The 15921-nt window shown below is 40.0% G+C and overlaps 1 protein-coding gene across 2 annotated transcripts in view; it reads left to right on the top strand.

Moving 5' to 3' along the window:
• Nucleotides 1–15921, top strand: part of LOC127353720 (kelch-like protein 25) — a 53897-nt gene that overhangs the window by 24118 nt on the left and 13858 nt on the right. For both annotated transcript variants that reach the window (XM_051383221.1, XM_051383222.1), the window contains 4 exons: nucleotides 1661–1857; nucleotides 11478–11583; nucleotides 11818–11961; nucleotides 14719–15135. In XM_051383221.1, coding sequence (XP_051239181.1) covers nucleotides 1661–1857; nucleotides 11478–11583; nucleotides 11818–11961; nucleotides 14719–15105 — 834 coding nt within the window. In that variant the 3' untranslated portion in view covers nucleotides 15106–15135. The remainder of the gene's footprint in view (nucleotides 1–1660; nucleotides 1858–11477; nucleotides 11584–11817; nucleotides 11962–14718; nucleotides 15136–15921) is intronic.

Below are 15921 nucleotides of genomic sequence, written 5' to 3'. Positions count from 1 at the left end.
AAGTTGAGTAAAGTGATTAAGACATCCTCTACTCCCATCATGGGGTCCAGGGCCTCCCACATCATTTCCAGCAATTCTCTTTTGACTAGCCTTTAAAACAACTAAATGAGTGAAGTCACTGTGGCTTCTGAGTTCCTGTATATCGAGTCTGTGTCTGAAAGCCATGACAAAGCTCTGTATTCATATCGATGGATTATTTTTTTTTGGAATGCACCACAGTTTCTGATGTTTTAATCTTAGCTGAAGTCTTCCTCTTTCCCTTGTCACGGTGTAATTTCTATCCCGTTAATGAGTCCTGTGCCTCGAGATTTCCATGTTTAAATCTTTAATGAAAAGCGAATCCATATGCATATCCACATGGTGTAGGCTGAGTCTGTACCGCAGAGCCTGGTGTTTGATTCCAAACGATTCAGACCTCTCTCCCCCCTTTCCTTACTATCTTAACCTGTCCTGTCAAAATAAAGGCATAAAAAGCCCAAATATATTTTTAAAGAGATACTCCACCGTCAAATATGTTTTTTGAGCTGTAAACTAAATTATGACTGTACTGTGATGAAACAAACCAATGCTGATGTTAAAATTGACATTCTTATTAAATTTAAGATTAAAAATCCTGGCTCAACATGACCTCTACTGTTTATTTTATTTTATTGCTGTCTAAATTACTTTGGACCTTGTAAGCCCACTGCTGACTGTTTGGGACTAATTTATGTCATTACATTTATATACACGCTCTAATCAGAGGAGGCGGGGCCCACTTCCCACAGCCCCCGCTTTGAGTGGGAGTCTGTAAAACCACTGTTCTCATTTTCAAATTTATACTGACCGAGACACATCATTCACAGGAGTTTATACCAGTTTTTGCAAACCCTCTACTTAGTATGTGGCACCAGTGGTTCGGACTTGTGCTGTAGGCCGGTGGTTCCCAGTCTTTTTCCTTAAGGGACCCGTTTTTTTTATAATTGAGTGAACTGACGACATTCTGACAAAGTACTATATTTTATGTATATTTCATGTTATATTCAATAAATTACATTAGTAGAAGAGACCAACTGATAAACTGTGTCAGGAAGTTTGTATAAAAAGAGAGATTTGGATAGATTTTGAGCAGATCATTTACTGTCATTATTGATCAGAGACGAGTTTTCTGGATAATTTTATACAATTCTGTTTCATGTTTTTAAAAAATATATATTTTTAACAAACATACATACTTAATAGTCTTCTTTTTTGGACATATTCAGTGTTTGAAATACTGACATATATTCCTACTGTGTACATTTTTTAAGTTTCCTTACCCCCCTTAAAAATCACGAAGGCCTCGCGACCTGTGAAGCTTTGGCGACCCCTAGAGGGGGTCCGACCCCCAGGTTGGGAACCATCGCTTTAGACAGCTGTAGAAACACCGGACTGCAATGTTTATCCTGATCCCGCGCACTGAGAGTCCCCCTACAGATACACACGTTAACCTCTCTGAGCTGTTAGCTTAGCTACAACTTTACAACACAGGTACTACACAGAAACTTGTACAGAGGTCCATGAAAGTGCTTCGAGTGATTGTAAAAGCTCCAGAATCAATGTGGATTTCACAAACAGATCTTCAAAGTAACTATTTTTCACGGTAGACTTTTTGTGTGTGTTTGTGTGTGATCCATTTTAGGTTGACCACAAAGCCAAGGAAATCATACCTAAGACAGACCTCCCAAGCCCGAGAAAGGAGTTCAGTGCATGTGCCATTGGCTGTAAGGTTTACGTGACAGGAGGAAGAGGATCAGAGAATGGAGTGTCTAAAGACGTCTGGATCTATGACACTGTCCATGAAGAGTGGTCTAAGGGAGCACCCATGCTAATAGCCAGGTGAGTAATTTCCCCCTAGGACTAATATAGTATTTCTGATTCTGAGTTACATGTATTAAAATATACTGATCAGTAGGGATGCACAATATGGATTTTTTCTTCTTCAGACGATACGAAAATTACCTGCTTCTGAGAGTTAAACCAGTTAAATAACCAACAATTTAACATTTATGTATTATAAAAAGTTCATAAGCCAGTTTTTACACATGTTAGAAAGAAAGGCTAAGATGTAGTAAACAAAGGTGGATTAATATTCCATAGCTCTGTAACAAAATCTAACTGACATCACTACTGTTAACGCAGCAAAACCAAACAACAGTTCTGACTCTTCAAATGTTCATTTATTTATTCTAGTAAAGCCTATCAGTCAGTTTGCATAAGTTCAATTCATAACAAAAGTTATGTAAGGATTATTTAATAATAATAATATACATTTATCTGACCCACTAATTATCATGCATCCCTATAAAAAGGCATATTATTAGGGATGCACGATAACTTTTTTTTAAACCGATACCGAAAACCGATAACTTTCAGCTCCTAAAGGCCGATACCAATACTGATAACCGACAACACACACACACACACACACACACACACACACACACATGATCATGACCTAAGGTCATGACATTAATACAATGAACAAACCCAAAAACACTTTTGACTCTTTAAATAGAGATATTTATTTTTTCCAATGAAAAACTATTGGCAAGCCTCTCAAAACAAAAATAAAGGCCCCTTGAACTGATGCAAATACATGCATCGGGATTACAAACTGAAAAAGTGCATTCCAGAAGTTCAAAAAAATAAATATATATAGAAAATTGATGCACTGACACAAGTTAGATTCAAACATTTCTATGTAAACACAATCTGAAAAAGTGCATTCCTCAATAACAATAAATAAAATGTGGATAATGCACTGACACAAGTTACACTTGTCTGTGTAAACAAACTGAAAAAGTGCATTCCATTGTAACAAAAAATGGAGTTTGGCTTATGGTTCCATTCAAATGAATACCTTTTCACTAAAGTAAATGAGGTTCAGTTGTTTTATCGATCGAGAGAGAGAGAGAGAGACTCCGTCAAAGCAATGGCTATATTTCAGGTGACTTATCAGGTTTGACGTATTGAAGCTTGTGCTACTTTTACCTCCTCGTGGACAAATAACAAGCGACCTGTCTTCTTCAGAAACTTTGAAAAAGTCCCACACAATTGACGCCATTTTGTCTGTTTTCAAACGTAAGCAAGCTGTGCTGCATTCACAGTGTGACGGAAATTCCCTGTTCCCACATTTGCTAGTCGTTCTTGCGGCCTTTTTAAGTTCATGTTTCTATTGTTTATGTGTAACATGTGGAAAAATACTGTGGGTATCAATTCAAGTGAGCAACTACCAAAATTATGACCGAGTTAACGAGTTCTTTTCGACGTGAGGGGGTATTCTTGAATTTTCCCAGTCAGAAAGAGTTTTTCTGATTATGCCAGCGTCACTTGAACGCAGCATTCATAGCGAGAGCGGTGCACTGCCGTGCTGACAAAATTATTTATGTTATCGGGGCTATTCGTCATGATATCGGACTTATCGGAATGACGTAATCATTTCCTGTTATCGCCCGATAATTATCGTGCACTCAGAGACAGAGCGGGTCGTCAATCGGAAGGTTAGTGGTTTGATCCCCAGTTCCTCCTGCCACATGTCGAAGTATCCTTGAGCAAGATGCTGAACCCCAAATTGCTCCCGATGCCATGCATTGGTGTGTAAATGTGTATGAATGAGTTTGGCTTTCAGCTTCCCTGGGATGACGTGTCTGCAGGTCTGCAAGGGTGGAGTGGATGACGTCACAGGCGTGCGCCACTACTGCCGATGGAGGAATGTAAATAGTGACGACAATAGTTATGGAGGACTGAAAGTGCCACAATTAAATAAATAAATACACCATTAAATAATTACTTAAATGTGTCATTAATTAATTAAAATTGGAATTAAATACATAAATGTGATATTAAATGTGTCATTAATTAATTCAAATACCGATTCATTTTATGTAAAATACGTATATAATTATTTCACTATTAACATTTACATTTCATGGTCCTGCCTTGCAGTGCTTCATGAATTACTTAAAACTGTCAAAGCCAGCCATCAAACTCAGAGGGTGGGGCCAACGCTAATCTAGCCTGATCCATTGCTTTGGTCTGAAGTAGAGTGCCTGGAAGATCTTTATGAACTTTCTAGGGCAGAGGTCGCTAACAGGCGAGTCTGGACCCAGACACCGTCCTATGCGGACCCAGACCTATAATCAATTAATTATTGAGGATTCTAAATTTTGATGGGGAGCTTCTATTTTAACCAGCACAGCTTTTTTAGTCTTTACGGTATTTGTTTAGCAGATCAGGAAGCTCACAGACCAATCGCATGCTAGTTAAGCCATCCCACATGATGCTGCTCAGCCAATCAAATCTGTTTAAACAGCGCGACTGAATACAGAGATGAGAGCGATGAGAGAGGAGAGACAGACGGAAAGAGAAGTCAGAGATACATGGAGAGGAAACGGAGAGATGAGTGAGTGCGAGACAAGAGAAGATTTATGGCACTCTCTAAGAAGAGAAAAGTGGATAGAAAATCGAGCTTTTAATGGACAGATTCATTCATTTTCATTCTTCCCACTGTGAGCACATAACCAGTGTGTCTCATATGTTCAGAGACCTTGGCGCTGATTAAAAGTGCCAGTGTGAAACGCCACTATGAGAAAAAACACAAGGTTTTCATCAAACATACCCACTCAAGTCTGAACAAGGTCACAGAAAATAAGCAGTCTCAGATCCCAATATGATCACTCAACCAGTATCCTGACCAGTGTTGGGAGTAACGGCGTTAAAGTATAACGGCGTTACTTACGGCGTTATTTTTTCAGTAACGGAGTAATCTAATTAAGTACTTTTCCCATCGTTGCAACGCCGTTACCGTTACTGAGAATGTAAAGTGGCGCGTTACTTGCGTTCCTACAATGTGGTGAATGAAGCGCAGTGGTGTCAGGCTTTCTGACAGCCACACATCAGCTGCCGGGAGAGGGCAGGGTGGTGATAATGACACCGTTGCAAATGCGATGATGATTGGCTGGGTGGGCGGATGCCAAGACAGAGACAATGGCGACGAGCTAGGGAAATTCAAAGGTAGCAATATCAAACTGGAAGTACCGACACTACTACTCGCTTATTGAAGTTAAAGGCAAGAATGTTTATGTAACATGTGTGAATTTTATTTTCAATATTTATTTTGTATATATTTTTATTTCTATGCATATGGCCGGCTGCAATCTATTGAGTTCAAATAAATACCAAATGTTCTAAAATACTGTATATAGTGTTTTTATTCTTTATTCAGTGATTATAAACATCTTTAACGTTATAGAAGATGTTATAGAATGTAATTATAGACCATAAAAAATAATGTCAGTTACTTTGCTGAGTAACTAATTACTTTTACAATGTGGTAACTGAGTTACTAACTCAGTACTAACTCAGTTACTTTTTGGGATAAGTAATTTGTAACTATAACTAATTACTTTTTTAAAGTAAGATGACCAACACTGATCCTGACCCATTCATTCACTGCCCAACGAGGGAGAGAGGTTAGAGCTCAATTCTCTCACTGAACAACAGAAAGTGTATAGAAAGATATAAAAGGGAAAGAAAGAGAAACTGTTCAATTGTAAAGATGTGTTGATATTCATTTATAAAATTTGTTGAGACTGTTAATCAAGATATGAAACAGTTAACAAAGAAAAAGGGAAACTCAAGCTGCTGCTACACTTTATTTTTCAAAGTTAAACACTTTATTATATTTTTTAGACTTAGCAGAGGATGTGGAAGCAGGAGCTGCTGACCCAGAGCATGTAGCGAGTAAAGCAGAGGCACTTATTGAAGTTCTTGGTGTTATTTCCGCACTTTCTGACCAAGATATTGACCACAGAGTGACTGCAGATTTAGAAGAAGTAGTCCAATAGCGCCACCCAGTGTATTGGAATGTGTTCACTAGCTCTGCATCGATCCATTATCTGGAATTGATTTGTCTTGGCTTGATGCGCAGGGTAACCAATCAGGCGTTTGGTTCCGCCTACCAACTTTTGATGGGTGAGTTTGACAGTTTTAAGTAATTCATGAAGCACTGCAACGCAGGACCATGAAATGTAAATGTAAATAGTGAAATAATTATATATGTATTTTACATAAAATTAATCGGTATTTGAATTAATTAATGACATATTTAATAACACATTTATGTATTTAATTCCAATTTTAATTAATGAATGACACATTTAAGTAATTATTTAATGGTGTATTTATTTATTTAATTGTGGCACTTTCAGTCCTCCATAAATAGTGGCCGTAAACTCACAGGGCACATAGTATGGCCTTAACCCTATGGCCAGAAGTCCAACATCAGGTGTGCAGATTTCTGCCTTCTTGACAACATGTCCAGGGTTACAGGCTGTGGATCAGAGGCAGAGTGGGTCGTTCCTTAATCGGAAGGTTGTGGGTTCCTTGAGCAAGATACTGAACCCCAAATTGCTCCCGATGCCGTGCATCGGTGTGTGAGTGTATGAATGTTAGTTTCTGTTTGATGGACTTTCCCATCACTGAGTGAATGTGTGTGAAAGGGTGAATGTGGCACGTAGTGTAAAAGCGCTTTGAGTGGTCGAAAGACTAGAAAGGCGCTATACAAGTCCAGGTCCATTTACCATTTACCATATTAAAGGCTGATAAGATAATGCTAGTTAACTAGGCTACATCGAGTGAGAACCTATCATGACATAGAATTTATTTACATAGAATGCAGGTTTAAGACTCTTTCCTGTGGGCTTACCTTCACAGACCCGGAAGCTCTGTCCAATACATATACTGTCAGTGGGCAAAATGCTTGACATTGTGTCACCCAGTGCAAGGGTGCGCAAGCTAAAGATGATGTTACCACATCTGTAAGCTGTTGAGGAAACTCTGTATTTCAAAAACTCATTCCTCGCGTGTTTTAATGAAGCGATAGGAGAAGATTTAGTTTACTCAATAATCAGCTTTATTCATTTGTTAGCTGGCTGAATTTATCCATTAGAGGTGTGACTTGTCACTGATCTCCCGATTCGATTAAGATTATCACGTCTTCGATTCGATTCCTCGATGCATCACGATGCATCACAATGCTTCAAAAAAATTTTCTATTAAAGCCATATAAGATATTTGACTTGACGGAATGCATTAAGATACTGTATAGTTCAATATAATACAGTGTTCTATATTACTTCATATGGTTGTTTTCATCCAAAAATACAAGTAGTAAGATATAAACAATCTTTTTTATTTAACAGTCTGAACACAGCAGACAGCACACACACACACACACACACACACACACGTCTCCCGATCGTGTCGCTGGACAGAGAGACAGTATTCAGTGTCTCAGCACTTTTCTCACCTATGATTGTGACCATGTCCAATGCTGCCGGAGTATTAGCTCCTCAGCTATTGTGTGATGGATTTTTGCACCTTGCGATGTGGCGGTGTTTGTACGAGGCTGACGGTGCGTTTTTATTTACTGATGCCGCGCTCACTAAATGACTGGCCTGTTGGCGATACGCATCGAGTATCCGATGAAAAAAGTCCAGTGGCTTATTGACATAACTGGGGTGTAAGGTCTCCAAGTGCCGTCAGTCCCCCCTGCCTGTCGCGCCCCACTATTTGAGAAGTACTGGTCTAGATGAAATGGGTTAGGCTACTGAGAATGTTATTTTTCATTTGAATGTTTATGCCGCGGCCGGAAAATTAACGAGCAACATCATTGCGTTATAATCGATTATGGCCGGCCACTGCATCGATGCAGCATCGTCCATGTCTGCATCGTGATGCATCGATTATTTGATTAATTTCAACACCTCTATTATCTATCCATTTGTGGCCCCCCTCTGTGGGGGCTGGCATTTTCTCTAAAATGCAATTCATGTCTGTGAATGAGAATGGTTGATACACTGTATTTCCATTGCTCTTGGCGATGAGTGGCATTGCAAGTGATGGCAGTTGCACTACGCTTCCCTTTTTTTGACCGATTTTAACATGTTGGGATGGGTGCTTTTGTGTATGTGAGCGTGTGTTGCGTATCAAAGCCAACAGAATGGGTGATGGACCCCTATCATATTCCTGTGAAGATGATATATCTTGCTCTGGCTGGTTGTGGTATATGACTAGCTGCCCTGACATCTGTGCATCACATACTTGCTGGTATTGCTCATATTCCCCCTTTTCTTCTTCCCCCTCTCCATATGTGATCTCCTCCTCATCGGTTTCGCACCCCCCCCCCTTGCCACTCTCTGCTATTCTCCTGTCTATCTTTGCCTGGAATGGTCCCGCTGGGCTCCCTGTCTGTTTTTTCTCCTCCCCTTCGCGCTGCTTTTGCTCCCTGTGCTGCTCTGCGTAAGTCCCCACAGTAATTCTCCTATCTTCCTCTCTCTCACTCCCCCCCTTCTCGTATTCCAGCTTCTCTGTAGGGAATGTATCCTCTATAACTGACACTGGGCATCTTATTTCTTCCTGTTTTTTAACCTCTGCCTTCAACTGGGCTATCCTCTCCTGCTGTTGCTCCCAGTATGCTTTAACCTCAGTCAGGTCCTTTGTCTGCCCCTTTATTATCTCCCGTAACTCTTCAAATTGCTTTACTGTCCCTTCAAAGACGTTCCCCTCTAAATCCAATTGGCCTGAATTAACTGTGATTTCCGGAGCCTGTATTGCTCCTGGACGGGTGTCTGTGTACGGCGGAGAGGCCGTGGCATAAGGAGGGTTGTCGAGGTATGGGTATAAGGGCCATGGTCCCGGCTTCATAGGTGGAGCAGTCGTGGTCACAGTCTTTGTCCGTGCTCCTATTGCTGCGCAGGCTAATGATATCGCGTGTACTGAAGCTCTCTTTCTGTCTAACTCCTCTGAAGTCTTCTTCCACTTTATCTTGGCCAGCCAGCCCTGTTGTACTCTAGTATCATGCTTTTCTAGCTCGTCTACTACAGTTTTCTCTGTGGCAGCTAAATATGGCAACAATTTCACCCTCTTCATGTTACCAGGTACATGTCCCTGCTCCTGGAGCCAAGTCCATGTATCATCATGTACTTTCATCATTTTATCTTGTTCATCTTTAGGAAATCCACTAGTCATTTGCCCCCTGACTACTTCCCACTGCTCACCCACTGTGCTTACTGAAGCCTCCCCATTCTCCCCACAATCTTTATTAAATTCCTTTTCCATTTTTAAAAACAACCTGTAAAACGTGGTACAACACACTGATTGTAAAAACTTTAAAACACATACAGGGTTGGTGTGAATGACTCAGAGGTCAGTATTGTACAACTAATGCCCAGTGAGACAAGCTTCTAGGCTGAAATAATCTTTTCAGTCTGGTCTCACTCGAGGGGTCCTCTCCCAGGCTTTGTACACACTTTTTAGACACACTTCTCCCGTATCCAACCACACGTTTTCCCCAAAGAACAGGCGTTAGACGAGACTCCTGGACCCACCCACACAATACACAATGATTCAGCCTCTTTAACAGTTTCACATTAAGAAACGCTCAGCTGTCATGCTCAAATGTTTGCACAAGCAATATATCGTATGAACTCAGGCTATTTGTTTAGGCAAATTTTTTGCTAGTACAAATTGTTTTAGTGCCGACTCTAACAGTCACAGGGATTGAAACCCTTGGGCTAGTCCGAGTTTTCCTTTTTATCCCTCTCTGAGTTCCCTCTTCTGGTACTTACAGGAACCAGCGACCTGGGGCGTCCTCTAGACCCCTTTTTACCCACCACCCATATAATGCGGCAGGTCGGGGCGGGTTTTAAACCGCTGGTGCTTTGTGGAGGCCTTTCACCCCTCACGGGACTCCAATCCTCAGGCTAACCTGCTTGTGCGCTTTCACAGCAGGTTCCCTATTGGTGACCTCCTTAAGGGAGCGTGCCCTATGTTGCACACTATACTGGTTTACACTATGCCTAGGACGAGTATCACAAGTGACTTCAAAACAGTTTCGACAATGCCCAATCGCAGAATTTTGTTATAACAGGCTTCTGCTTACCTTTATTTTATGCGGATCCGCGAAGTTTTGCTGTCACTCAGTCCTCTCGTCCATTGTGAAGAAAAACTTGGTTGTCTAACTTCTCCGTCTTCATCACGTCGGGGTCACCAAATTGTTGAGGAATCTCTGTATTTCAAAAACTAATTCCTCACGTGTTCTTTTAATGAAGCGATTGGAGAAGATTTAGTTTACTCAATAATCAGCTTTATTCTTAACACCAGTAGAATCTGCAGAGTTTACAGAGCTCTGGGTTCAACTACGGTTAACCTGACACGCACAAGGTCTGCCAGTTCACGAAGTCTGAGCAACCTCCTGTTCCTAACATCAGTTCTTATATTTTTGCAGATAACACACATAGCACAAGATGGTATTATCTCCACCCCTTGTCCTCTTGGTATCTTGTCTCCAAGGATGGTGTTGATGGGGTAGCCAAAACCTGAGTTTTTTTTCACGACTGGAAGGACTCCGTCCTGTGTTCTATCATTGTTTTTACGAGCTCCTGATACTGACCTCGGAGGCCGTGTTTACCGCTTTCTCTCCCAAAGAATGTCATGTTATATCTGCAACTACCCACACTCTTCTCCCTTATACTGTGCCTGCTATTCATATTCATTAGTAAGTTACAATTCTATAACACATCATACAAACATCTAATATTCATTACTTTATTTCTGTTATTAGTATTCCCTTAACAGCCCTTTATCAATGTAAGCATAATCAATGTAAGCACAAGTAAACATATTTCTATTCTAGTTAATACTCATAGGTAAATATATAGAGTATAAATCACAGAATATCGCATCAAAGCATAGAAGAGGGACAAGTATATCTGTGGTGTGGAGATCTTTTAAAGTTTGCAAATGGATAGCAAAGTTGCTATTGTTAGTAGTTCTACAATGAAATGATTGTGTACAACTACACTTAATGGCTGCAGTACCATTTGTATGACCTAATTTTTGCAGTGACTGCACTTTGTCTACTTAAACATATATATATAATGGCCACTCAAACTTATTGACCTGGTGCAGTCAGAGTGAACCTCAGCCACGTGTCGAATTATGCTTGAGCAAGATACTGAACCCGAATTGCTCCTGATGCTGTACATTGGTGTGTAAATGTGTACGAATGCATTTCTGTTTGATGGGCTTTGCCATCACTAAGTGAATGTGTGTGAAAGGGCGAATGTGTCATGTAGTGTAAAAGCGCTTTGAGTGGTCGGAAGATTAGAAAGGCGCTATACAAGTACAGGTCCATCTACCATTTACCATTTACCATATCAGAGGTAGATCACACTGTGTATATTGTTGAAAGACCAATTTTAGCAAGCCCCTACATTGTCTAAAGCACAAAAACACACACACACACACACACACACACACACACACACACACACACACACACACACACGCACATATATAATGTAGGTATATGTATAGTATGAATGCTGCTGTGACAAGGCAATTTCCCCGTTGTGTGATTTAATAAAGTAATAAAATAAAAATATTCTCTCCAGGTTTGGCCATGGTTCAGCTGAGTTGGAGAATAGTCTGTATGTTGTTGGAGGTCATACAGCCATAGCTGGAGTTTTTCCTGCCTCACCATCTGTTTCCCTAAAACAGGTCAGAAAAAAATCAACTTCTTCATGAAAATTGTTAAAGAATTTACATTTTTCATCTCTATTTATTGATGTTAAAATCTAATTATATGTACATGTACACAAGTACATACAGCTTGTAATCTAATTTTTGTTATCAGGTGAAATCTCTGCTGCTTGTCTGAGTTTGACTCAACCTGGACACATTATGCATCTTTGCTTTAAGCCTCTAATCTGTTACCGTGTAATGTTTTCCTAGGTGGAGCGGTATGACCCTCTCAGTAATAAATGGACTATGATGGCTCCTTTAAGAGATGGAGTCAGTAATGCAGCCGTGGTCAGTGCCAAACTCAAACTGTTTGTTTTTGGAGGGACCACCATACACAGAGACAAGGCTTCCAAGGTTGGTGGATTTACCTTTCCCTTACAATTCCTTATAAGGCAGCTTTCTACGTACGTCATTTCAGTTTCAGTTTGTCCCACTGTCTAGTAGCCAAAACACTGGGAAATAATTTGTAAGAAATAACTTAATGTGTAACATTTCCAAATTTATAAGAAGGCCCAAATAATTAATATGTTGTATTTGGACTAGGCAGGGTGATCCTCTAACCATGTTGCTCGTTATTTTGTTTGTGGAACCACTGGCAGTATCAATTGGAGATGACTTGAGAAATAAGGGAGTGATGGCAGGAAGCGGGGAGCATGAACTGTTTATATGCAGATGACATTTTGTTGTTACTATCAAACCCAGTTTTCTCTATTTCAGGTGTCAATGTGACTTCTTCTGAGATTTTGGGTTATAAAATTAACTGGCAAAAATCAGAGGTAATGCCCATCTCATTGGGTTGTGTAGTATAAAATTTTGTGTAGGTTAGTGCATGTTATAAGTTAGTAATCAAATAATCACACAAAAGTTTGGATATTATGTTGTAAGCACTATGGTTTGTTCACACAGATAACTGGAAATCAAGTAGTTTGTAATGTTTTATGTAATGATGATTTTGAGTGTTAAGTAGAATAGGATAATTAGGCGAGTAAGACACCAGTAGAATGGAGCATGGGCAAAACAAAGGCAGGATAATTGGGCTGATAAGACAATCAGTAGGATGGCGCATGGGCCCAACAAGGGCAAAATAATTGGGACCCACAGACTGGTGAAGATTTAGGGTCTTTCCAGAGTAGAATTTACACCATTATGTCGTGGATGGAAAAGGTAGAAGGTGGGCAGGACTTGTGACAGAGGGCAAAAGTATATAAGGAGAAGCTTTGTGAGGACGAATTCAGTCTTTCCATGGAGGGCTCGGGCTTTGTGTGTCTGTTAAGATAATAAAGCTCTAATCTACTGCCAACTTTGATGAATCCTGGTTGTTATTTTTCCACCTGAAGGAGAATAACTTTTAGACCTAATTTGGACTTAGAAATTCGCATGTTGGACACAATCTTCTGATAGAAAAAGAGAACTCATTCTGACCAAGACCCAACAGTTGCTTCCCTGCTGACACTCTTTCCATTTAAGTGGCTACCTTTGCGGATGAAATATCTGGGTATAATGGTGCTATCCATTTGTCTCGTGAACTCGGAGCCCGAGTTGTTCTGCCGCAAGAACGTTACGTCATTGCCTGGCTTGTACCACTTATAGCGTTCCGGTTTGTCTTTGGGTATTACGAGTTGGAAAGAAGTGCAGCAGCTGTCTTGTTATTGCTTGTGGCTCATCTAAACAAGCTCAATGTGAAATAATAACATGTTTTTCTACAGAAACACTAACATTTCAAGTAATTCCGTTATTGCAAGTCTTACATTTCAAATATATTTTGCCATTTTCGCCTATTTCATTTCAACAAGTGCTGTGGCGTTTGTCTCGAGCCACCAGGGGCAGTGGCAGGCTAGTGTTATTGTTAGCTACATTAGCCTTTTTAGCAAACCAGCTCGAAAACAAAACTTTACATTGTATTGCACGCACAGCAACACCGTGCAATGCATAAATTGGTGACCGGACTAAAGCAGCAATGTAAACAAGTGTATAGGAGCATTTAAGACGACCAACGTAGTACAAATACAAAGAAAATACATCTTAATATGGGCGCTGCCATCTTTGTTTTGCGGGTCGTACGTACTCCCCCGTCCAGCTCGGGGTGACAGCTGAAATTCCGACCAAAAGGGGGTGTGTCTCAGTGAAATGTCGTGAGATAGCTGCGAGATTTACACTTTCCAACTCGGGTTCCGAGTTCTCGAGACAAATGGATAGCACCATAAAATTGACTACAGACTTTCAGGAACTTCTTTAAATTAATATTAATCCAGTCCTCCAATCTATTAAGACTAAATTTACTAAGGGGAAAATTCTAAAGTTATTTGGTGAAAACATACATTTAAAATGATTGAGAAGAAGATTAACTGTATTTATATGATGTTCCCTTTAAATGTTCCAGTATCAGTGCTTAAGCAGTACCTGTGGAGAGTTTATGTTTTTGTTCCGTTTGTGTTCTTCGTTACCTGTAGACCACCAAGTGAAATATAAGTTTTCTATTATAATTTGCAGGTTGTTTGAGAAAAAGTAAACAAACAAACAGTCTGTCATTGACAGCATTTCACAAAGTTTATAAAGTTTCTCCTCATTTAATATACTTATCAAAATTGTGTGATTTATTTATTTATTTAATTAAATTTAAGGGAGTCTGCAGATATTGTGTTTACTAGTTGCTCAAATCAATTAAAACAGGCATTCACAAACATCAGTTGCTTATCTTGGCAGGTAAAAGAGCACAAGCACCAAATAGACCAGTGTTTCATGTGTACTTACAGGATGTCAGTTAAGTAGTTGGTCTTTCAAGGTGGACACATTAGCGTTTACGCTACAAGAGATATGTTGTCGGTGGTCGTTTACGCTTGTTTCTAGACTTGTGATCTGATCATCCAAGACACATGTTAATACCAGGTGTAAATAGGCTCTAAATGTTCTAATTTGAGTTATTTTTTCTGTTTTAAATGAAGAACCATTTGTAAATGTTCTTTACTCCACTGTGTATGAATATTATAATGTAAAACGCATACTGAATAAAATTAATGATATTATCACATTATACTGCATTGTTGTCTGAAATCTCCTTACCTTAATATGTTAGTGTCACACCTAACCACTGTCACTATGTTCTATATCTAGGTCCAATGCTACGACCCTCTGGGTAACCGCTGGAATATTGCGGCTGAATGCCCACAGCCATGGCGCTACACAGCGGCTGCTGTCTTAGGGAGCCAGATCTTCATCATGGGTGGCGACACTGAATTTACAGCTGCCTCTGCTTATCGCTTTGACTGTGAAACCAATCAGTGGACTCGGGTTGGCGACATGACGTCTAAACGGATGAGCTGCCATGCTGTGGCCTCAGGAAATAAGTTGTATGTGGTTGGAGGTTATTTTGGGACGCAGAGGTGTAAAACATTGGATTGCTACGACCCCACGTCAGATAGTTGGAACTCCATCACCACTGTGCCTTATTCATTGATCCCCACCGCCTTTGTCAGCACTTGGAAACACTTACCTGCCTAACAGGGAGACACCAGGAGCCAGCCATTCCAGGTACATTCTAAATGACACTAAGTGATCAGTGGGTATTTGCACATATGTATGCCTAGCTCTCAGACTGAACCCAATGCGAATTTTCTTGCATTACATTGCCCTCCAGAGTTATTGCCACGCTTTGGTTAAAATGAGCAAAATGACATTAGAAAAATTATGTTATGTTAATTATGTATCAATTATTTAATTGAAGTAACATAACTGAAAGAAACATTAAATTCTTATCATTTAGCAAATATTTTTCTCAAATATGTGTGCCGCAATTAAACCATCCTCCCTTGCTAAGATAACAGCTCTAAGTTCTGTCCTATTCATACTTTGCACGTGATGTCACAACTACTAGCTGGCGGGCAAGAACATCGTTCTCCAGCAACTAAACCCAGTAAACTAATCAAGGATCTTGCCAGGACGTCGCCAGTTTTACTATACAAAAGTATATATATATCATATGTACGTGATTTGATATGATACGATCAGAAGAAGAATACATGTTACAGTACACACGTTACTGTTGTACTGCGGCTACTTACTTACTTACTTACTTACTTACTTTGCATACATAACGTTACTATCGTACAGTTATTACTACTACATTAACGTTACAACCTAACAGATTGCTAACAGGATTATTGGCATTTCGCTGCCCCAGCTGCTCTTGTCTGTTGTCTGATGCTATGTGGAGTGGATAAGCAGGTAGGCTACAATGTTTGACATCCTGCTAGCCATATATGATACAGCCTAGTTGGCATAAGGTTTTTTTTAAACTAACGTTACTTATCAAGCTGT

The sequence above is a fragment of the Dicentrarchus labrax genome, unplaced genomic scaffold (assembly GCF_905237075.1).
Source record: "Dicentrarchus labrax unplaced genomic scaffold, dlabrax2021, whole genome shotgun sequence".
NCBI lineage: Eukaryota > Metazoa > Chordata > Actinopteri > Moronidae > Dicentrarchus > Dicentrarchus labrax.
The sequence above is the reverse complement of the archived record's forward strand: the minus strand, read 5'-3'. Positions and strand labels throughout refer to the sequence as shown.